Source organism: Mercurialis annua, linkage group LG3 (genome assembly GCF_937616625.2).
Source record: "Mercurialis annua linkage group LG3, ddMerAnnu1.2, whole genome shotgun sequence".
Taxonomy (NCBI): domain Eukaryota; kingdom Viridiplantae; phylum Streptophyta; class Magnoliopsida; order Malpighiales; family Euphorbiaceae; genus Mercurialis; species Mercurialis annua.
The window spans coordinates 75820683-75844407 of record NC_065572.1 but is presented as its reverse complement, the minus strand read 5'-3'; the positions used below and the strand labels follow the sequence as shown (position 1 = coordinate 75844407).

The window sequence follows — 23725 nt, the reverse complement described above, 5'->3', positions numbered from 1 at the left end:
AGAAGAAAAAAACGAAAAAAGAAAGAAGAAAGAGGAAAGAGAAAAATGAGAGAGAAAAAAAAGGAAAATGAGATATGCATGTGTTTAAAAGAAGGAGGGTAAAAATACAAATAAGTTATTTTGCTAATTGAGGTACAACTAAAAATAATAGAAAAATAGAGTAAAAAAGTAAATTTTTGAAATTGAGGTATTTAGAACAAATAAGTTAAAAAAAGGAGTGTTTTGTGCAAATTCCTCTTTTTTTAACATAATCAATCAAAATCAGCTAGTTTAGCCCATTAACGAATGACAATTTTGTGACTTTTTTTTGCGAATGGCTAGAAAAGGTTCTAAATATCCCAAAAATGGCTAAACTAGACAATTTCGAAAGATTTGGTTATAACTGACAAAACTCGCAAACGTTTGGTATTTTATTGAGATTAACCCTAAATATATCAACATTCACAATTAATTATATTTTGATTGAAATGTGAATCATAATTTATATGCTATTAATATTAATACGTTATCCTTGATCAATTAATTAGAGTATGTACACGTTAGCCTTGATTAATTAGACATGGCAAGACAGAACATGCTATGGAGTGGGAACGAATGAACCGAATTATATCCATACATACCCCATCAAGCACGGCATAATTCGGTTTGACTAATAATTAATTTCATGTTTAAGTAGGCCAGTAATTACTATTGTGGACGTATAGAAATAAAGATAAGGGCTACGAATTATGATCACTTGTTTGAAAATACAACTAAAAAAATAATGGAAAAACAGAGAGAAGAATAGTATTATTTATCCATTTTAAAGAGACAAAATTCAGCTATACTATTTACCGTCACAATAATTACGATTAATAAGAAATAATATTCTTCATGTCATGTTTAAGAAGTGGTATATGACTTTTATACGAGTTAGAAAGACAATAGTTGATTTTTTTTTATTTTACTCGTATTAGCGGTTGTTTTGTAAATTACGTTAAAATTTAAAAAATGGCACCAAAAGCATAATATGAACTTCTTAAATGAAAAATATGAAATGAGACATATGTCACATTTATTTAACTAGTTTTAGTGCATACATATATTGATCGGAATCCCACAATAAAAATCATGATTTATTCAAAGGAATGCAAATTTATTGCCAGATATCTTTTTTATTACGAAGACCATCAAATCGTAAAATTTAGTCATAGAATGTCTTTTATTTGCATTAACGCCTTTTGAAAGGTAAAATAAATTAGTATATTTAAAGTTGATATAAATTTTTGATAAATATATTATGAATAAAAAATTATATTAATTTAGTCCTTTATTTTTATAATTTGTGTTAATTATATCGAAGTACGAAATAGAAAAGATAAAAAATTATTCATAAAATAACATATATTATAGCTCTTTCACTTATTTTCTGATAATTAAGTCTGTAATTAGAGAAAAGTGCATATTTTTTAAAAAATTACATTGTCCAATTTTATCATTTTTATACCATTAGCAGAAAAAATTATGAACTTTTTAAACTTTATTTTTTTTAAAATAAAAATGTTTTTATTATGGAAATTATTTGAAAAACTAAATTATATTATATTTTATCAATTTATTGTTTACTTTAAATTTATAGGTTGATTAATTCATTGGATATAAAAAAAATGTAATTTCCTCAAAAAAAGAAACGACTAGCTGGACCCTCATGCTACAAGAAGTTCAATTGAAGGAGAATCAATAGCATAGATATGAACAAATCGACAAAGCAAGAAATGAAATGATTACAGAATATTAGTAAATTATTAATTATAGAAAAAGGGTGTTTAGTTTCACTAAACCAAATTATTTGATCCACTAATTCACATGAATGATGTTTTTGTAAACACTAACCTAGTCCGACGTGTTGGTGAGTCAGCACTAGTACGGTGTTCATACATTCAAATCTATAACATGTGTGAAACGAAACGTCCACTGTTCTTATGGGCATCTACAACACGTGTGGACAAGCATTAACAATTTAGCAAAAGTATATAGCATTTCCCGCAATCTAGTTTGAAAATAAATAATAGGGTTAAATTTACTACTCCCTCCGTCCCGTAAAGATAGAAAAAGTACCATCTTTTTTTATTCCATAAAAATAAAAAAAGTGGAGTTAGTTAAGTCAAAAATTATTAAAATACCCCTACATGCTTATCATAAAACATTAAATGCATATTTTGAAAAATAAATAAATAAGTTATAAGTGCTATAACTAGTAAAGTGGCTTTAGGAAATATACATAACTAATTGACTACAAAGAGTAATTTAGACAAATTATCACAATTTACCTATAAATAACTACTTTGTTAATTCTTGTGAAATGGGTGTTTTTTCTATTTTTACGGGACGGAGGGAGTAGTAAATTATAATAACCGAAGCAAATTGAATACTCCCTCCGTCCCAATAGAGTTGTCTACTTTGCCTTTATCACACAGTTTAAAAAAAGCAATCATTGTTTATAGTTTTTGTAAAATTTTCCTTACTTTTCTTGTCATACCCCTATTTAATGTAGGGTTCACAAATAATTTACTTTTATTAGTGGCCTTTAAATAGGGGTAATATAGAAAAATTAAGTGTAAAGTTAGTTATTCTTTGAAAGTGGACAAGTGTTTTGGGACAAAAAAAAATTCTCAAAGTGGACAACTCTATTAGGACGGAGGGAGTATAAAACTATTGACAACTTATTTAAGATAAATGAATAGACAGAAAGAATTAATACTGCTAAATATTTTAGAGGTTTTTTGTATAGCATATGATTCTATTCAACAAAAAAATATCTTTAATGTGTCCTATTAAGAATGGCCATTAGAGTCCTTCTGATTTGTTGGGGCATAATCTTCTTATTCTCACGCAACTCCTTAAATAAAACATGTACCACGACTTCAAACAATTATACTTTCATTGTTGATTGTTTCTCGAAATTCCAGCTCATATATCATATAAACTTATCGGTACTAAAGCAAACTCTATTACACTTATTTTGATATTTTGTAATCCTATGATCAAGCAAATGTTACTATTTTTTACACATGGTAACTATTTACTTAATTGCAGCTAAAATTTATAGTGTAGCATTGACCTCTTTCTTTAGTTCACATAATGTAGTGTAATGTAGTTATATTACAATTGCACAAGTGATTAATATTACGTTTTATTCTATTACGGCAAATCAAATTTAAATTTCATATATTTTTTATTTCCAATAATTCCATGTTCGATCATCATATTGAGTATGTATTAATTTGAATTCAAATCAAATTATGTCTCACATGACATGAATGAAAAAACTTAGCATTAATATAATTAAATATCACATAAAAGTAAATATAAACACAGTTACTCGAACTTTTGTTTTTATCAGAAACTCAAATTCTAAAGTCATTGTCTCATTTGACTAAATACTAATGGTACGCTTGGTTCAAATGAAAATTATAAAATATTAATGTTTTAAGAAAAAATTTATTTAGCGATTCTATTTATAAATTTTATAGAATTGATTATATTTATATCAAATGAATTATCAAATAAATATCAATAACATTACTATAGAATTGAACTAAACAAAAAGTAGACTTCATCTTTTTTTCAAGCCAGTAGATTTTGGATAGCCGTGGTAGATTGGATGTTATAATGTGAGACATAACACAATTTTCTGAAAGGGCATGTTTGGTTCATGAAATAGAATAGACATGGAATGAAATAAAAGGGCATGTTTGATTCATGAAATAGAATAGACATTGAATGAAATATCTATTCCTAAGGAATAAAATGTCTATTCTTTATTTTTGAGAGGAGCATTTACTCTACAAAATCATGGAAAACCCAAAGTAAAGATAGTTATTCTACACGGAATAGCTATGCTATTCCGGACATATTCTATGAACCAAACATAGCCAAAGAAGAGCAAAATGCTACTTGCCATTGCCAAACACAAGCAAATCCAAATCATTCGTATCTCAAATTCAATAGGGCAGACAACAGCTTAAGTTAGTAATTGCAAGTTTTTTTGTGAGTGAATAGCCAAAAGTTACTACATATTCAGAAGTCATACTATTTTAAGGGACAAGTTGAGAGTTATCATACAATGGTTTTGGAGGTCATTTTGCAATAACAAAATTACAGTCTGCAACAACCGATTGCCCATTGATCAATCGCCTCCCACTTGCCTCTTCCATGAGTCTTCAACTATCAGTTCATCTACTCCCCAGTCTTCATAACTGGTCCGTTCCAAGATACAATGAAGATGACACCAAAAGAAACCAATTAATGACAGATCATAAGCAAACCATTGCAGAGTCTAAAATAACTCACAATCAATTTGTAGAATGTCAATAATTTTAAGCTAAAAACCTTACCTTCCATCAGGAAGGTAACGACGGATAGTAAAAGGTATTTTTCGCTCTCGAAGCTCCTTCATAGCAATCTAGACAGATGAAGAAATAAGACATAAACGGCATCAAACATTAAGTTAATTTGAAAAAGGAAGAACTACAATGCAATATGCTACTCCATTAAAAAAGTACCAATATCAAAAAAGTTCCAAAAATGAATTACAAGAGTAGTCCATTTAAACTAGAAACAGGTGTGACAAGTAGGTATATACAAATATACAACCAACGCCAATTAAAACAGACACGAGTCACAACATTTCAGTGACTATATTATACTAAAAGCAAATAGTTGTATTCGGTGAGCTAAATATAGATTGCTATGCTCTTAACCCTATCCTGCATTTATACATGATGTACATTACATTTCATTCCTAAGAAGATATATGATCCATAAATCAAACTCCCGATTTCATCTGCATCCATCAAAAGGAAAAATCCAAATTAATAGGGACACAGTCGGAGGCAATTTTTCTCATGGTGAGCGTTTGCAAATTGCAACAATAGACATTCCTCCCTTAGGCTTTTCTGTTTCTATTTTATTGCATAGAGATTAACATGTCATATACAAGTACAGCCTACTTTCTCTAAAAGTTAATAGGGTCATAGTCGAAGACAATTCTTTTCATAGTGGGCGTTTGAAACAATAGATTTTCCTCTCTTAGGCTTTTCTGTTTCTATTTTATTGCATAGATATTAGCATGTCCTATACAAGTAAAACCCACTTTCTCTACAAGAACACTCTGACACCGCTGGACGCACAAAGAAAGCAAAACAAGTTGCAGCCAACTACGTAATCATATTATGCAATGTAGGACAGCAATATGAGAGGTAACTTAAATGCTTCCTTGAAGGTTACATGAAATACCTAATGCAACAGTTGGCTTTTTTGAAAACTTTATACAGTATAAGCAAAGCCCATTTTCAGTCCAAACAAGCAACGTCTGCTTATCGCAAAAGAAAAAAAGATTACGGGTTTCCCTAGAAGTCAAAGATCCTTACCTCCAGCGGATCTGTTTCACCCTCCAACTCAACCATTACAGGAGCATTCATACTGCAATAGCCAAAGAGGAAATTTACAATCCCATCAATACAACTAGATCAGCGTAATTTTACATTTAAAGTAACTTCCATTAGCAAACACGAAAGGAGAAGAAGAAAACCTGATCTGGAGAGCACGGGTTCCCAAAATTCTAGCTCGCTCATATTTGGTCATAAACTTGGATGTCTTACGAGGCCGTTCCACGGGTTCCTCAGCTTCCTTATCATCAGTTTCAATAGGTTCCCCATTAATATCTTCATTATTATTGTTCTCAATATCCTCCTCCGCCCCTTCCTGTTATAGACCAATCATTCCACAGGACATTTATTTTAGAAAATTTAGAATAGATAATTCAATGCAAGCAACACATGATATAATTGAATCCTTACTTCAATCTCAGGCTCTGCTGGCTCATCCTCATACCTGCATTACATACAAAATGTAGATAATTACAATTTAGGTCTGATTAATCTTTTACAAAATAAGCATCACTTAACAGATGCAAAATAATAAAAAGAAAATAAATAAAGTGACCTCAAAATTTCCCTAAGCTAAGAGCATGAATAAGGTTTTTGTAGGGTTTAACATTTAATTTAAAATTGAGAAAATAATTAAGAAATCTTGACAGATGAATTTCAAATTTATAATGATTTCTCACTAAAGTATAATTAATCACTTTGGAACCTAAAAATAAAAAGAACAGCCCAAAAAAGAATGAAAAGGAAAACCTATTGTTTATGAAGTGAAGCGTTAGGGAGATAGAGGAGGAAGAAAAAGAGAGTTAAATGAAGCAAACCCCATGTCCATATCGTTGTAATCGTCGTCGGCCATGGCTGATCGTTGAAGACCAACAACTTGCTCTCTTCTTCAAAGCCCTAACACAAATGCGGGACGGAGGAAAGAAAAAAAAACCTGTGTTCTAACTTTAAGTAAAATTAACTTTTGTCGTTTTTTTTGGTGACGAGGACTCACTCTACTGAGGCGAAACTCAATATCATTGTCAAACCCCGGGATATGGACCGCCCGCAAGCTCACATACCTGGTAATTCCGGGCTATAATGGCCAGCAATCCAACCTCAACCACTCCATATTAAGAAAGGGCGTAGCCGGGGTTCGAACTCGCGACCTTTGGCGCCCAGATGGCTGAGGTTTAGACCACTAGACCAAACCCGTGCGGGTTAACTTTTGTCGTTTGAATGTGCTATTTCAGTATTTAAATTTTTGGGATAATTTTACAAAAGAACCTCATGTTTATGGGATATAACAAATGGAACCCTAAGGAATTCTTTTTATAACAAAATAAAGTAACATGTAAAAATATTTTAAAATTGACATTCAAGCTAAATATTATTCATAAATCATCAGAAAAAGGATAAATTTACTCCCTAAATTTATATAAAGTCCCAGATCAATTTTAATTAAACTATTTAAAAGTTTAAAATATTTTTATCATTAAGAAAAGGAAAAGAAATGCACGTTTCTATATTTGCTATATTTCTAATATCATCTGCAAATACAATAATTGAAAAATGATAAAAGCTTATTTGCTACATTTTAAAGTTAAAATACTTATTTAAAATAAAAAAATTATATGACTCATATAATATTTTTATTTGTAATTTTTTTAGAAAACTTCTTCTATTTACAAGATGTATTGATGCTTCATATAGGAGCGTGTATTAGATTCGATAATGTTTTTTTAAGAAAATAAAAACCGAATTAAATTAGGAAATTAGTTTGATTTAATTATAAAGTTTATAAAACAACTAAAAAATATAAAAAAATATTAAAATCAGAAATCAAATTTAAGCCATATTATAATTCTAGTAAAATATGGAGTTAGTGAAATATTAAAATTGAATAAAATTCTTTTAAGGCATAATTCGCTAAGTGAGCTGCACAATCAGGAGACAGGATTATGTGGAAAATATGGAGACTTGAAGGTCCGTGTGAGGCTTCCATGTTATTGAGGTATTAGGGTGAGCTGCAACATTAATTTGCAAAAAATACTAGTAATATCAATACAAGATACCACCATCTCAATCACGTATTCTTTTTTGGACTTCTATGAATGACTAAATACGTTAATGTTTGAAACAAAATTAATTAAGTTATGTCATCTCTTCGGCTGTGTCAGTTTGTCTTAACCTATTTTTTGTTTGTTTGACTGTGTATCTTAACCTTAAACACCTCAGCCATTTTCACTCCAAGACATACATCAAAGAGCTTCTGCAAAAATGCTCAATCTCCCCTTTCTTCTGTTTCTACCTGTTATTGTCTTCATCGTCCTCAACAAACTTTTGAGCTCTCTATCTTCAAAACACCGTCTTAATCTTCCTCTTCCTCCAGGTCCTAAGCCATGGCCTATCTTAGGCAACATTCCCCAAATCGAGAGAAACTTACATATCTGTATGGCTAACTTTGCTAAAGCACATGGCCCTCTGATCCTGCTAAGACTTGGCAAGCAAGTTGTTGTGGTCGGATCAACTCCTGAGGCGGCCACTGAAATTCTCAAGAATCATGACCGTTTGCTGTCTTCTAGATTTGTTGTTAAAGCAATTCCTTGGGAGCCTCGTGTTCTTGAACGCGTAGCGATTGTTTGGAATCCTCATTGTAATGATCAATGGAAAATGTTCCGAGCCTTGTGCAGGACTGAACTCTTTTCTGCAAAAGCAATTGAATCACAGGCCGTCTTGAGGGAGAAGAAGCTAGCGGAGATGGTGGAATTCTTGGCTATGAAACAAGGACAAGCAGTGGATGTTGCTGAAGTTGTATTCGGTACTATTTTCAATACTATTTCTAATCTCATATTCTCAAGGGATTTACTTGATTTGGAACATCAAGGGGGTGGAGTAAAAAGTTTGCTGTGGAGCATGATGGAACTGGCCACTTCTCCAAATATAGCTGAGTTCTATCCTATCTTAGCACCCTTGGATCCTCAAGGTCTTAAAAGAAAAATGTCAAAATGCCTTGAAGAGATGTTTGGTGTATGGGAAATTTACATCAAGCAAAGACGACAAACATATGAAAAGGATGCTCCCAAAACAGATTTCCTGGATGTTTTCCTTTCAAATGGATTTGATGACCATCAAATCAATTGGTTGGTTGTGGTATCATAACTGACCATCATCCTTTCTTTCACTCATTATTAGTATTTTCTGTATGCTAGCTGTTGATTTCCTGATAAATAATATCTTATTGTTGCAGGAATTGCTGAGTGCAGGCACAGACACTTCTAGCACAGCCGTAGAGTGGGCAATGGCAGAGCTTCTCAAGAACAAAGAAGCCATGAAAAGGGTGAGTGAAGAGCTAGACAGAGAAATCAACAAAAGCCCAATTAAGGAATGCCATGTTGCCCAACTTCCATATCTAAATGCATGTGTAAAGGAAACACTAAGATTACACCCTCCTGCTCCATTCCTTATTCCTCGCCGTGCTACCGAGGATTGTGAAGTTATGAATTACACAGTTCCAAAAGATTCACAAGTATTGGTTAATGTTTGGGCCATTGGACGCGATCCCTCTGCTTGGGAAGACCCGTTATCGTTCAAACCTGAAAGATTTCTTGGATCAAGTTTCGACGTGAAGGGTCATGATTTTGAGCTATTACCATTTGGTTCAGGAAGGAGAGTCTGTCCAGGACTAGCAATGGCTACAAGGCAACTGCCGTTGATTTTGGCTTCTTTGATACATTGTTTTGATTGGTCTCTTCCAAATGGTGAGGATCCTGCAAAGCTAGACATGACTGAAAAGTTTGGAATAACATTGCAGAAACAACATCCTCTGCTCATTGTCCCCAAACCTAAACCTTAAATTCAACAGTATGCATTCTTGTATTGTGTGATTATCGTTTATGAAATAAGCAGCGTTGACTTAGCTGCTTAGCTTACTATCAATTTGTATTTTGTACTATTAAAGTACTAAACTATGAGCTGGTTAGAGATTTGTTTCTTAAACTATACGATATTCTATCGTAGTATTGATCATTCCAACTTGAATGGACCACTACTATATGCAAATCACTTTTATCAATATTTTGTTTTTATAAATATCTTGCCCCCAAGTCATGAGTCGTGACAGTATCAAGCCCATGCCCATATTCTGCAAATGTGCAAGAAACCTTCAATTGAATACTTCCAATGGGAAAAGGTGCAAAAAATACCTTCATATATACCGCATGTCTCTCGTTAGCACCTCGTATATTTAAGATCTCAAATATGACCCTAACGTTATAAAAAGTGTCAAAAAAGAGACAAAAAATGGACGTCGTTAAACAAAAATGCATACGACATTAAACAGAAATGTTAACGGAAGGGTTATTTTTTTATACCTTTTCAAGACGTTAGGGCCATTTTTGAGATCCGAAATACATGAGGTGCCAACAAAAGACACACGATATACATGAAGGTTATTTTTGCCCCTTTTCCCTACTTCCAATAGTTCTAAAAATTTCAATATGATTTTAATCGAATTTCATAATATTTTCATTGAAGTATGTTCAATATAGTCTCAATAATTATTATTATTATTATTATTATTATTATTATTATTATTTTGTGCATGATTTTCAGTATGTTTTAATGTGGATTCAGTATATTTTAGTATTTTATAGTATCAGATAATTTCGGAAATGGTTTCTAATAATTTCAAAAATAAAAATAATTTCAGTAAGATTGCAATGTGTTTTAATGTGGTGTCAAATTTGTTTTTAAGTAAAGTAAAATTTAGAAATCTGAAAGCGCACTTGATCATCTCAATTAGGTAGACGCCTTTTTAGCGTTTAGCATCAAACTTCTAAAGATCGAAAATAATATAAATGAAGATAAACAAATTCATATAATTATCAAACTAAAAATTAGCAGAATCCGTAATATTCTTGTCTCCTAAAATCATGAAAAAAATGAAGCATTACAAAAAGAAATGAAAATTTATAGTGGTGGTTTAAAAAATAATTTTTAATAATTTCAATGTTCTCAATCAAATTTCAAAACATTTTCATTGAAGTTTAGTATGTTTTAGTATGATTTTAATATATTATTTTGTATTTTAATTTGAGTAAGATTTAAATACGTCATAATACAGTTTTAATATATTTTGTTTTGTGTATGATTTGAGCATGTTTTCGTATGGTTTAAAAAAAAAACTGTTATTATCTTTATTTTGTGTATGATTTTGAGGACATTTTAATGTGGTTCCAATATATTTTAGTATTTTTAAGTAATTCCAAAATGCTTTTTAATAATTTAAATAATTTTAAAATAATTTCAATTAAATTTCAAAATATTTTAAATAAATTCTAAGTGTGCTTTAATGTGAGATCCAATAGATTTTATAATTATGATTATGATTATAATTATTATTTTGTGCACACCATTATTATGAGCAACGGAGTGAGACACACACTTTCAACGACCACGATATTGTTGTTAATCAAAACGACCACGATATTGTTGTTAATCAAAACAAGCACGACATTGTTATTAATCAAAACTTAAGACAACGTACTACTAATCACGAGAATTAACGCGAAAGTTAGCAGTCACCGTTCGGCAGACTGTCACTACTAGAGAATAGGCAATTTGCGACGGACTTTTGCGACAGACTGAAAATCCGTCGCTAAAAGTGCAAAATGGCGACGGATTTAGCGACAGACCAATAATCTGTCGCTAAACCGCCAAAAAACTTGGCGGGAAAGTCCCCGCCAACTTAGCGACGGACTTTCCGTCACTAGCCCGTCGCTACTTTGGCTGGGTTTTGGAGGGAATTGCTACCGCCTAAAAACTTAGCGACGGATTAATAAATTCGTGGCGAAAGGTACAAAAAAACCCTCGTAGTTTTTACAAAAGTACAAATCAGCCCTTTTACTTTTTTGGGGTATAATTAAGCCCTCTTTGTTTTCAAATAGAACAAATAACCCCTTTCATCCAGCATCATTAGAAACACTCGTTAATGGTTGACATGTCTCTCATAATCATATAGGAAAAAAGTTTAATAAGAATTTTAATGTTTAAAATATTTACCGAAAATTTTGAGGGGATAAGTGTCCCCAAAGTAAAATAAAAGGGTTTATTTGTTCGATTTTAAAACAATAAGGGTTTAATTATACAATTTTAAAAACACGAGGGCTTAATTGTGCCCAAAAAACGTAAAAGGGCTGATATGTACTTTTGAGAAAAAGTCAAGGGTTTTTTTTGTACCTTCTGCCTAAATTCGTCGCTAACTGTTGAAATTAAAAAAACGCTGCGTTTAAAGCAGCAAATTTAGCGACAGAAATCTAAAATCCGTCGCAAATGTGCTGCTTTAAAAGCAGTGTTTCATTTAATTCAATTTTAGCGACAGTTTATAAATCTGTCGCTAAAATCGAATTAAATGAACGTGCTGAACCCTTCTTCTTCCTTCTTCTTCCTTTTTTTCTATTTCTGCCGTTTTTCTTTTTTTCTGTTCTCCGCCCTTTCTTCTCCGCAGCCCCTTCTTATCCGATTTCTCTCCATTATCCGCCGCCCTTTCCTCTTTTTCTTCTCCATTTACCTGTTCTGATCTTCGCTGCCGTCTTCCGTTCTCTCCGCCGTTCGTCGCCGCTGTCTTCTGTTCTCTCTGCAATTCGCCGCTGTTCGTCCCCTTTTTCTTGCCGGCCACCACTCAGGTAAGGGTTTTATTTTTTTTGTCATTCATTTATTGTTTAAGTATTTAGTAAATATATATAATTTTCTTTTAAAAAACAGTCCCGCCCGCCGCCACTGCCTCCGGTGTCTAACCCGATGTTGCCTCCGGTGAGACTCGCTGCTGGCTCCGGTCAGTCCCGCTGCTGCCTGAGGTGAGTTTTTTGATTTTTTTTTATTAATTATTGTATTAATTAGAGACTATATTAGTTTATTGAAATTAGGGTTAATTTAAATTAGGGTTAATTTAAATGAGAGTTAATTTAAATTAGGGTTAATTTAGATTACGGTTAATTTAAATTACGGTTAATTTTCTGTTTTTGAAATTATATCAAATTAGTTTAGGTTTAGGTTAATCAAATTGTAATTGTATAATTAGTTTAATTAATTTAGCTTAGGATTAGTATTTTTAATTAATTAGGGTTATTTATCTTTTTTTTTAAATTATATAAATTTTTTAGGGTTAGGTTAATTAAATTATATTTGAATTAGTTTAATTTAATTACTTTAGGGCTAGTTTTATTTATTAGGGTTAATTATCTATTTTTTTAGTAAAATATATTAAATTTTTTTAGGGTCTAGGTTAATTAAATTATATTTGAATTTGTTTAATTTGTATTAATAATGTTGAATTAGTAAATTTATAACTTATAATAATCATTTGTTTATAATTATTGTTTATTTGTTAATTAGTTGATTAAATTAGGCTAATTAGTGTAACTAACGTTATAAATATAATTTTCGATGTAATTGGATTGTATTGTTGGATTGTGCTATGAAATTTGCTTGCAGGACTTCCCTGAAAAATGGGTGATGCTCATTTTTAAGGGAAGTGCTGCCGAATTTTTATTAGAATTTTTTTTTATAAATACGTGTTTTTTTAATGTGATAAGTTTGTATTCTCTGACACTCGTTTGCGCACCGTGGTTCCGACTTATCCGGGCTTTTCATCTTCTCTTTGCGTTTCTGCCCTTCAACAAGTAGGTTTTATTGCTTATTTTGATTTATTTTAGTTGGAATAGATTTTATTTACAACATTCAACCTATAAATAAATCTCGATTTTATTCCAACCGAATAAAATCGTAAACCTAGCCGTAGAGTTCCTGTCCCGTGTCTTCGAGAGATTGAACGACACGGAATTGTACAGTTTGCAAAACTGGTCCTCCCGTAACTCGATCACGAAAACCATATATGTCTAGTAGTGGTTGAAAAATATTTGGTTGTTTTCCAGCGTTTGTTCTCCGGGTGGATGTATAATATATGTTTTTTAACGCTTATTCCTCGCGGAATATATAATTAGCGTTACAGCGCATATATTAAGTATCGCACTTAAGAAGAACGACGCCGGAAGGCTGCCGAATATTTTTCTCCGTTGCTAGGCATATAACGTGGCCGAGTTAAGGGGCGCCGATTTTGCTAATGAGATAGGTCCATACCTTTAAAGCAGTCAATGACATTGACTTTGCTATTTTTTACCGAAAACCCTCCTAATTATCCGTGTTACAGAAATGGATACAAACCGAAGTTGGATGTATAGGCGGCTCCAGGGCGGGTTGTTGTACCCAGGTTTTGACGAGCGCGTCCAAGAGTTTGAAAATTTCGCGTTACGCCATCCAGCGTGTATGAGTGGGCCCGAGATTAAATGCCCCTGTCCTAGGGTGGGATGTAAAAATACGAGTTATCAAGATGTCGAAACAGTGAAGCTCCACATTTTTCAGAATGGGTTTGTCAAAGATTATCAAGTCTGAGTTTTTCATGGGGAGAGAAATGTTTTAAATCCCCGTCCTGTTACACAATTACCGGAGTATGACGTTTACATGGAATATGAGGGGGATGACGAGTTCAGCTCAGTTCAGAGAATGGTTATCGATGTTGCCGGTCCAGAAGTAGTGTTCACAGAGGAGGAACTGAATAATGAAGCTAAACATTTTTATGATATGATGCGTGCGGCCGAAGAACCTGTATGCCTCGGTAACAGCAAACACTCTCCCTTGTCTGCAGCTGCTAAAATGTTGGACATCAAATGTCGACATAGTGGGTCAGTGGCTTTAATAGATGATGTGACCGAATTTATACAAGAGCTGCTCCTAGAGGACAACAAGATGCCAAAGAACTTTGCTGAAATAAAGAAGATGTTTAGAGGTCTTGGGTTGCCGGTTGAAGTTATCGATTGTTGTTTCTGCAACTGCATGATTTACTGGGGGTCAGACGCGGAGTTAACGCGATGCAAAATTTGCGATCACGAACGGTGGAAACCGCCCCCTAAAGGAAATTCTGTGAAAAAACGAGTTAACGTCCCTTATAGGAAAATGTTTTATTTTCCTATAACTCCGAGATTGCAGAGGATGTACGCTTCTAAAGTCACCGCCAAGCATATGACGTGGCACGCAGAACACGAAATGGTTGATGGAAAGATGTGTCACCCGTCAAACTCCCTGGCGTGGAAACATTTCAGTGAATTGCATACAGAGTTTGCGGAAGAAGTTTGAAATATCAGACTAGGCCTGTGTACTGATGGGTTTCAACCATTTGGGGCCTTCGGGCAGAATTATTCATCATGTCCAGTAATTTTGACACCGTACAATCTCCCCCCAGGGATGTGTATGAACGATGAGTTCATGTTTTTAACTTTATAGTCCCTGGGCCTCGAAATCCTAAACACCAAATGGATATTTTTCTGCAGCCGTTGATAACTGAGCTGAACCAACTGTGGGAATTTGGAGTCCAGACATTCGACGTTCAAAGGCGACAGAATTTCCAAATGAAAGCGGCACTTATGTGGACAATTAATGATTTTCCCGCTTATTCGATGTTGTCTGGCTGGAGCACATCTGGGAGACTGGCTTGCCCACACTGCATGGAAAATACGGATGCTTTCACGCTTAAAGGGAGTAGAAAACAGTCATGGCTTGGGTTCTGCGAGCAGCAGGTACGCCGGGACAAGCAGCAGGGTGCAGCGAGGAAGTTCCTCAGCAGGCAGAAGAGGAGGTCGAGCGCCGTGTGCAGGACGACATTCAGAAGGGTCTGCGACTAGCTTAGGAGCAGCAGGCGGCGACCATGGCCCAGCTGATACGCGAGGAGATTGCTAGGATGATTCCTAACCTTCCGGCAGAGTTTCGGCCACAGCCCCCACCTACCCCACCAGATGATGACGACACTACAACTTTGTAGTGTCGTGTTAGCTTATCTTATTACAAATATAATATGTTTTTTTTTCTTTTTTAACGTTTATGTATACTTTGATATTTATATATGTATATATATATATATATATATATATATATATATATATATATATATACATATTTATTTATCAGTTTCAATTGATTGTGATTTATAAATGAATTGTTGTTACTGTATTTAACAGATTTAAAACGGCAGGGAAAAACAGAAAAAATAGCGGAAAACGACAAAAATCTGCCGAAAAATGACCCTAATTTGCGACGGAATAGGTATTCTTGCGACGGAATAATCCGTCGCAAAACAATTCCATTTGGAGTCAAATGGTGACAGTTTTGCGACGGCAGTAGTCCGTCGCAAATTTGCGACGGACTAGTCCATCGCCAAACCCTTACCATTTGTCTCCAAAAGGAATTGTTTTGCGACGGATTATTCCGTCGCAACAATACCTATTCCGTCGCAAATTAGTCTCCCATTCAGTCTCGTTTGGAAACAAATTGGCGACGGAATTTTAAAATTTTGCGACGGAAGAATCCGTCGCAAATTTGGCGTCGGAGTGAATATTGGTCGCTAACACAGTTTGCGACCTATAATGTTGCGACGGATACAGTCCGTCGCAAATCTGTCGCAAATTGTGTTTAGCAACGGAAATTAGGGCTTTGGCGACGGAATATTCCGTCACTAAAGCCCTGTTTTCTAGTAGTGTGTGATATCTTTTCGAAATTTCTACGGTGACCAGATTCCATCATAGAACACTAGTAATCGCACCAATCCGGGTACTAGTATTCCATAATTTGTGTATAGACTTTGATATTTTATTATTTGCCTAATCTATCATTTTTATCCAATAATTACATGTAAAATAGTAAAATTTCTCTAATTATACATATATCCCTCTGTTTATAATTGATTTTATTAATAATAATGTCTACTTGTTAATTAAGTCTAAATTGTGTCTATGTGAAATTAATTTTATTTATGTACCATCTTTAATGACTTATACAACCAAACTAATTAAATGTTAATTAGGCCTGAATGTCTATATCAATTTGATCGAATTAAATTAGCTAGCCTAATGAGACTGTCTATTTATTATCCCAAAAATTAATTATGTATAATACAATAATGAGGAAATTTCCTACATTACACGATTTTTATTTTATTTCCAACTTTATATTGTTTTAAAACATATTTACATCCCGTATCTTTTTTTTTTATCAAAAATACTTTTTTTAGTTTTTTAATTTGAAAAATATATTTTTCACTTTTTTATGATTTCTAATTTTTTATAGATTTTTTTATTTTTCTAGTGTTATTATGGTGTTTATTTAATATTTTTATGCTGTTTAAATTGTATATTTCTAGTATAATTATAATTTTTTTAGTGTTTAAATGGTGTAATTTTAGTGTTTTTTACTCTTTAAATGGTGTACTTTCGGTGTAATTATAATGTTTTTTACTGTTTAAATGGTGTATTTTCGATGTAATTATAATGTTTTCTGTTTAAATGGTGTACTTTCGGTGTAATTATAATGTTTTTTTACTGTTTAAATGGTGTATTTTTTTTGTAATTATAATATTTTTTACTGTTTAAATGGTGTAATTTTAATGTCTTTTGGTGTTTTTTTAATAAAAACACCACAAATACACCATAACAATACCATAAAAACACTAGAACTACATTAGAAAAACACTAGAATTACACTATAACGTAGATATACCAGAAATACACTATAAAGACAATAGCAATACACTATAACGTAAATACACCATTAAAATACTGGAAATACACCATAAATAGTTTATTATTTGAAAAATTAGTAGTATCGAAATAAAAAAAAATCTATGAATAAGAGAAAGACAAAATAATTATATGAACAATAAAAAAAGGCTTAAATGCACAAAAAATCACCAACTTTCGCATGTTTTTGGTATTTGACACGAACTTTTAATTTTGGCATATAAATACACGAACTATCAATTTTTTGCATATATGACCAAGTTTCCATTTTAGATGAAAAACAGTGTCGTTTTAGGTATAAAACGATGCCGTTTTAGGTCAAAAATTGTGCCGTTTTAGGTCAAAAACGGTGCCCGTGTTATATATGCAAAATATTAATAGTTCGTGTATTTATACGCCAAAACTAAAATTTCCTGTCAAATACCAAAAACACGCGAAAGTTGGTGATTTTTGGAGCAACTATGCCATAAAAAATTATAAACATAAAAAATAAATGTACAATAATCTATTAACAAAAAATTTAAATCATCATAAGAAACCCAAAAATTACAAAAAATCTAAAAACGGCGCCGATGAATCCAACTAAAGAAACGCGGCGATGATAAAATCATTGGAAGAATCAAGACGATGAGAAATCCACCGAAAAAACCACAATGACGAAAAAACCAAGACGAGAAATCCATTGGAAGATGCGCGACGGCGAGATGGAAGAAAGCGACGATCGGAAAAAAAAAGAGAAGAAAAAAAATTAATAAGGTGAGAAGTAAAGATAAAGAGAGAAATTTGATAGGAAGAGAAAAATAAAAAGAAAGAGAGAATTTGTGTGATAAGAGAAAAAAAGTGTGACGGTTATGAGAATCAAATGACCTAAAATGAGATAAAACTCTAATATATAGTAGGATGTTTTTTATATTATGCTTTAAACAATGATAGCAAAATTTCAAAAAGTAAGCTAAAAAAGGTGTAAATATGTTCCAAAAGAAGATATTTTAAAAATAATCCATATAATAATGAGTGATGAAATAATACCAAAATTACAACATACGATAAATAAAAATAGAAGTTAAGTCTAAAATTAATTTTAGGGGTTGCCGTCAATTTTAAATTAAAAATGGAAAATAAAATCTAAACGTCTAAGTGAGGATAATTTTAACAAAATTGTTGTCTTGAAAAGAATCTATACAACCATTAATTACATTCCGATTTAAATCTTAATTATTGTCATTGTTAATTATTTTAATTAAAATTACCGGATTATCTTACCGACACCAACTTAGATTAATTGATCTAAATAAAAAAAAGCATGCATCAATCTTCACTATATTATGGTGATAACTTTGGGCCTGATAAGCCACCGAGTTCACCTAAAATACAAAGAATAACTGTTAGTTAAGGGCCCCATAAGTTGATTCTGCAATGCCTCTCTAACGGTCAAGTAAGTTTAAGTGGGATAAAGAAGTAAGAAGTGAAAAGTATAAAATAAATAATGTGAAAATGGGTAATTTTAACTTTACATATTTTGTGATATTTATGAAGTGAACTCGTGACAATGGTGGTTGTATTTTTAAGGGTTAATGTTATAAAAATTCGCCAACTTTACACGTTTTTTCATTTTAATCACGTAGTTTAAATTTTCTTATTTCCATGCACGAACTACCACTTTTCTCAAATTCATACACGGTGCAGAGGTGTCACGGCTCCATTGGTGTAATTCGCTGAGATGGAGTTCATTTTACACCAATAAATGAGTGCCACCTCAGCACCGTGCATGAATTTGAGAAAAAATGGTAGTTCATGCATGCAAATGAGAAAATTTAAACTATGTGATTAAAATGAGAAAACGTGTAAAGTTCGTGATTTTTTTTACATTAACCATATTTTTAATGATGTGGCATTGTAGGTAAGAATTTGTTTGTTCTTTTTGCCTGGATATGCCGGCATGGCATCAGATTATCTCCGTGAGAAATTTTTATTGTCAAGTAATGTTTTCTATTAGTAATTTGGTGTGCTCTCGGTTCCGAGATTACTTCCCATTTTAAGCAGACGATGTACTGATTGAATGATATCTTAGTGGTTTGATTATCTCGGCAAGATTATTGTTACCATTGAAATTTTGATATTGGCTTGTGGAGGTAGACCTCGGGCTCGGTTATGGGCTTTGGCCTCAGTTTCTGAAGTTAGACTTGGACTCGGTGATGGGCTTTTCGCAGCTATTCTAGCTATACTGTTATGGGTTTTTTTTACACAAATCCGCTGAAAGTGCTATGGTGTTCACTTTTTCCTTACCATTTTGATTTTGGCAAAAATCTCTCACAAAAAAAAAAGTTTTCAAGAATCCCTCATAACCCAAAAAAAAAATGAGACAATATTGTCCTTACTATTTGGCAACATCTCATTGGTCTATACTTTAGTTAATAAAATGGTGACACGTGGCAAATCTGGGTTTGGTTAGACAAACCAACCAACCGCGATCGACCACCGGTCAACGGTGGTCAGCTGTAGTGGTGGATTTTAAAAGAATTAATAAAATATAATTTTGCTCATAGTGGGATTTGAACTCATAACCTCTCACTTTTTATCCATGTGTTTAACCACCAAGGCAAGACATGCTTGTTGTCTTTATTTACTCTTTAATATAGATACATGCACTCTTTAAATAATGTATAAAAAAGCCTAAATATAACCTATTAAAATGGTTGATTATAAATGATATATATTACAAAACACTAATAAGATATTACTCTTGTCAAAATTTAAATTAAATTACTCTAATTAAATTAATAGTAGTGTAAATTAAATATTAACTTAAAGTAAATAAAGTTAAATAGATTTTATAAATTAATGTATTAAAAACACAATTAACTTAATATCAACTCGACAAAAACTCAAAATAGATTATATAAGTTAATTGAGTTGATATTAAGTTAATTTTTAAAATTATAATAATTTTTAAAAAATTTATTTTGAATTGACATGTAATTTACAATGAGTTGACATTGAGTTTACATTAGGTTGATATTGAAAATCAACATTGAGTTACTAAGTTTATATTGAGTTGATATTAGTTTATATTTCAAAATTAAAATAATTTACTAAAAGATTACTTCAGACTGATAATAGATTTACATTGAGTTAACATTAGAATTACATTGAATTGACATTAAGATTATATTGAATTGACGTTAGGTTTATATTGAGTCGTTATTAAGTAGACATTGAGTCGACCTTGAGTTGATATTAAGTTAATGTTTAAAAATATAATATTTTACTAAAACAAATTACTCCCTCCTTCACATTTAAGAAGGGACATATCCCATTTTTATTTGTCCCACTTAAAAAGGCCATATCATGTTTTTGTGCCAATTTATATGAATTTTCCTTTTTTTTACCCAATTTTCTCTTTCCATAATTAATGACTATTAGTCTATACTCAAAATACAACACTATCATAAATAGAAGTAAAATAAGAAAACACTATAGTAGTTAATGCTTTCTTAATATATGTGAAAAAATCATTTGTCCCTTCTTAAACGGGACGGAGGGAGTACTTTTGATTAACATGTAGTTTATATCAAGTTTACATTGAGTTGACATTGATTGAACATTATATTCATATTGAGTTGACATTGAGTGAATATTAGGTTCACATTGAGTTGACATTGCGTGAACATTAGGTTCACATTGAGTTGACATTGATTCAACGTTGAGTTATTAAGTTTACATTAAGTTGATATTAATTTAAATTTCAAAATTAAAATAATTTACTATAAAATTACTTCAAATTGACAATAGGTTTACATTGAGTTGACATTAGGATTACATTAAATTGACATTAGGATTATATTGAATTGACGTTAGGTTTACATTGAGTCGTCATTAAATAGACATTGAGTTGATCTTGAGTTGATATTAAGTTAATTTTAAAATTATAATATCTTACTAAAAAAATTACTTTGAATTGACACGTAGTTTATATCAAGTTTACATTGAGTTGACATTGAGTTGATATTAGGTTCACATTCAGTCAACATTGAGTTATTAAGTTTACATTGAGTTAACATTAATTTATATTTCAAAATTAAAACAATTTACTAAAAAATTACTTCGGATTGATATTAAATTTACATTGAGTGGACATTAGGTTTATATTGAGTTGACATTAGGTTTATATATATATAGAGTTGACATTAAGTTTAAATTGAGTTGACATTAGGTTTACATTGCGTTGACATTGAGTTGACATTGAGTCGACGTTGAGTTAATGTTAAATTTACATTGCGCTGATATTAAGTTGACATTAAATTTATATTGAGTTCAAATTAAGTTTACATTGAGTTGATATTGAGTTGATATTCATTTCACTTATTTTAAATTTACTTTTTGTTCATTTTAATAAAACCTTAGATAGTTTAATTCAAATTACTATTAATTTATGTCTTATTTTATAAATTATTTTTAGTGGTATAAATAATGAAGTTGATATTGAGTTTATGCACACCACGACGGGTCCCACTACCACGTATCCGACCATGACCACTTCGGTCCCGACCACTAAACCACCATATTTATTAATTTTAACAAACAAAATATATTTTTCAATTTTAACAAATGAAAAATCTTACTAGTCTTACTTATGTATTAATAAAGAGTGAAATATAAAATTTTTATTTTTTTTATTATGTAATTTTTTAATAAATAAATTAAATTAGACTAATTTAATATTATATTTATAGTAAATTTAATTTAAGTAGATATTTAGATTTTATTTTATTTGTACTGTAGAGCTAATTTCATTTTAATAAATTAATTTAAATTTATAATCAGTTATATATATATATATATTATATAGAATAAACATTGACAACAATAAGGCCTTGCCTTGATGGCAAAGCACAATGTCTTTCATTCAAGAGGGCTAGGTTTCAAGTCTCCTTATCCATAAAATGGTCTTTTATTTAATTTTTAATTATCTAATCAACATTGGTTCAACCATTAAAAATGGTTAGACCACAAATCATTGTTGGTCCGACCAGTAATAGTCTGACCATTGGTGGTCCGACCCGATGTCGACCGGCCGTTGACCGGCGTTGACTGCCGTTGACCGACAATGGTTCAGTCAATAATATTCCGACCAATGGTCTGATTTATAAAAAATGAAGGAAATTATTGAGTGTAACAAAAACATAATAGATAAAATACACCATAGAAATAAAATAGGAAGAGTTATTATAAAAAGGTAGTCATGCAAAGTTCTTTTAAGATTTGAGAGATTTTTGCAAAAAATAAAATCATGGGTCACTAACATAAATTTTTCAATTTTTGAGGGGTTCTAAGACATTTTCTCTATAGTTATCACACGGGTTACATGTTTACAGTTTATACAAAAATTAGCTTTTATATTTCCGCAATTTGCAAGCCAATTCTGTGATAAGTGAAGGGGGAATCAATTTGAAAGGAGATCTAGAGTATTTAGCAACGTACGTTTTAAGTTATTATTATTATATGATCCCATAGGAATATGATGAACAACTTTCTTAGGCTTTATCTAATTTTAGGTTGCTTTAGCTTATGCCAGTTATTTTCTAAGTACTATCGGGATCCATGCAAAATATTTTTTTCTGAAAGCGAAAAAATCAAAACTTGAAGTCTAGCAAGGTTTGAAACTGCACATGATCAACTCACATTTTAAAAAGCAAAATATTAAAATACACATTTGACTTTTATATGGTTAAGAAGACATGTTTAATCTAATATCACTCCATAGTACTAGTAGTATTTAATTGTGTTTTTTTTTTATTTTCATGAAAATAATCAATTATAATAAGATAACTGTTGTAGTATTTGAAAGAACGAACAGAGTGTTTTTGCTTTGAGGCGTGAAATGTTTCACTGACCTAAAGTATATTTCGCAGTATTTGCGTATACCCCAGGATACAACTAAGCCTTCTATTTAATTCGAAAAAAATAGGATCAGAAGTAGCAGTGAGTAAAATATTTGATACGATTTTCGTATCCCACTAATCCAGCCATGATCTCATTTCAATTTTAAATTCGTAATCAGCAAGTAAATGAATGAGGACGTAAAAGAGGTTAAGTTAAACATAACCGAAATCAGTGAGTGGAGGATTCTTAATTAAAAACATGGTTAAATAAATAAAAACGTTTTAATTAAACTCAGTCAAGATTTGTTCCAGATTTTTAGGCTTCAAGCAAAAATAATTTAACATATGCTAAAATAGGACCTTCTCATATAAGGCTTTAATTATTAAATAATAAATAAAATTATAACGGGATGCAAAAAGTTTAGTCAAGCCTCGGATAAGCCCACTTGACTTTTATCCCGAACTCCAACCCTCAAGCCTACTCCGGAGAGGGGTGGGGGCGCGAGCCCATTGCTTCCCCCTCAACACACTTATGAGCCTATATTGCATAAACCCTTATAAACTCAATATTGGAGCTCTACACTTCCCATGTGGGATTTATGTTGTTTTGAAATAACACAAAATGACAAAAAAGAATAGGACAAATTAAAACAATTTTTCACAACAATCCCCCACTTATTTCAAAACAGAAAAACACTTGCTGGATTAGTTTCTCTTATAAATATAAATGCATCAGTTTCGGTGTCTTTTGGACTATGAACCAAAACCTGAAAAGAAGAGGTATAACTCACGGTAAGCCTGGTGAAGTTTT

General features: G+C 31.7%; 2 protein-coding genes across 2 annotated transcripts; one reads left to right on the top strand and one right to left on the bottom strand.

Annotated features, from left to right (window-relative positions):
* Positions 1–4003: 4003 nt before the first annotated feature.
* LOC126670993 (DNA-directed RNA polymerases II, IV and V subunit 6A) lies at positions 4004–6391 on the bottom strand. The gene is made up of 6 exons (XM_050364678.2): positions 6248–6391; positions 5841–5874; positions 5573–5745; positions 5412–5463; positions 4377–4444; positions 4004–4238 (listed from the first exon to the last, which is right to left on the bottom strand). Exons 1-6 carry the CDS (start codon positions 6280–6282, stop codon positions 4169–4171), a joined length of 432 nt encoding a protein of 143 aa, XP_050220635.1. The 5' UTR covers positions 6283–6391; the 3' UTR covers positions 4004–4168.
* A 1062-nt stretch (positions 6392–7453) lies between these two features.
* Positions 7454–9407, top strand: LOC126671611 ((S)-N-methylcoclaurine 3'-hydroxylase isozyme 1-like). The gene is made up of 2 exons (XM_050365393.2): positions 7454–8561; positions 8659–9407. The coding sequence occupies exons 1-2, from the start codon at positions 7689–7691 to the stop codon at positions 9262–9264; spliced, it is 1479 nt and encodes a 492-aa protein (XP_050221350.1). The 5' UTR covers positions 7454–7688; the 3' UTR covers positions 9265–9407.
* Positions 9408–23725: the final 14318 nt, after the last annotated feature.

What these genes read in the sequence shown, in the direction of transcription:
- LOC126670993 (XM_050364678.2), bottom strand. Translation starts at nt 6,282, where the DNA reads ATGGCCGACGACGATTACAACGATATGGACATGGG. An exon ending in TACAACGATATGGACATGGG is followed by an intron (nt 5,875 to 6,247) that starts GTTTGCTTCATT and finishes TATGTAATGCAG; the next exon opens with GTATGAGGATGAGCCAGCAG. An exon ending in GTGAAACAGATCCGCTGGAG is followed by an intron (nt 4,445 to 5,411) that starts GTAAGGATCTTT and finishes TCATCTGTCTAG; the next exon opens with ATTGCTATGAAGGAGCTTCG.
- LOC126671611 (XM_050365393.2), top strand. Translation starts at nt 7,689, where the DNA reads ATGCTCAATCTCCCCTTTCTTCTGTTTCTACCTGTTATTGTCTTCATC. An exon ending in AAATCAATTGGTTGGTTGTG is followed by an intron (nt 8,562 to 8,658) that starts GTATCATAACTG and finishes TTATTGTTGCAG; the next exon opens with GAATTGCTGAGTGCAGGCAC.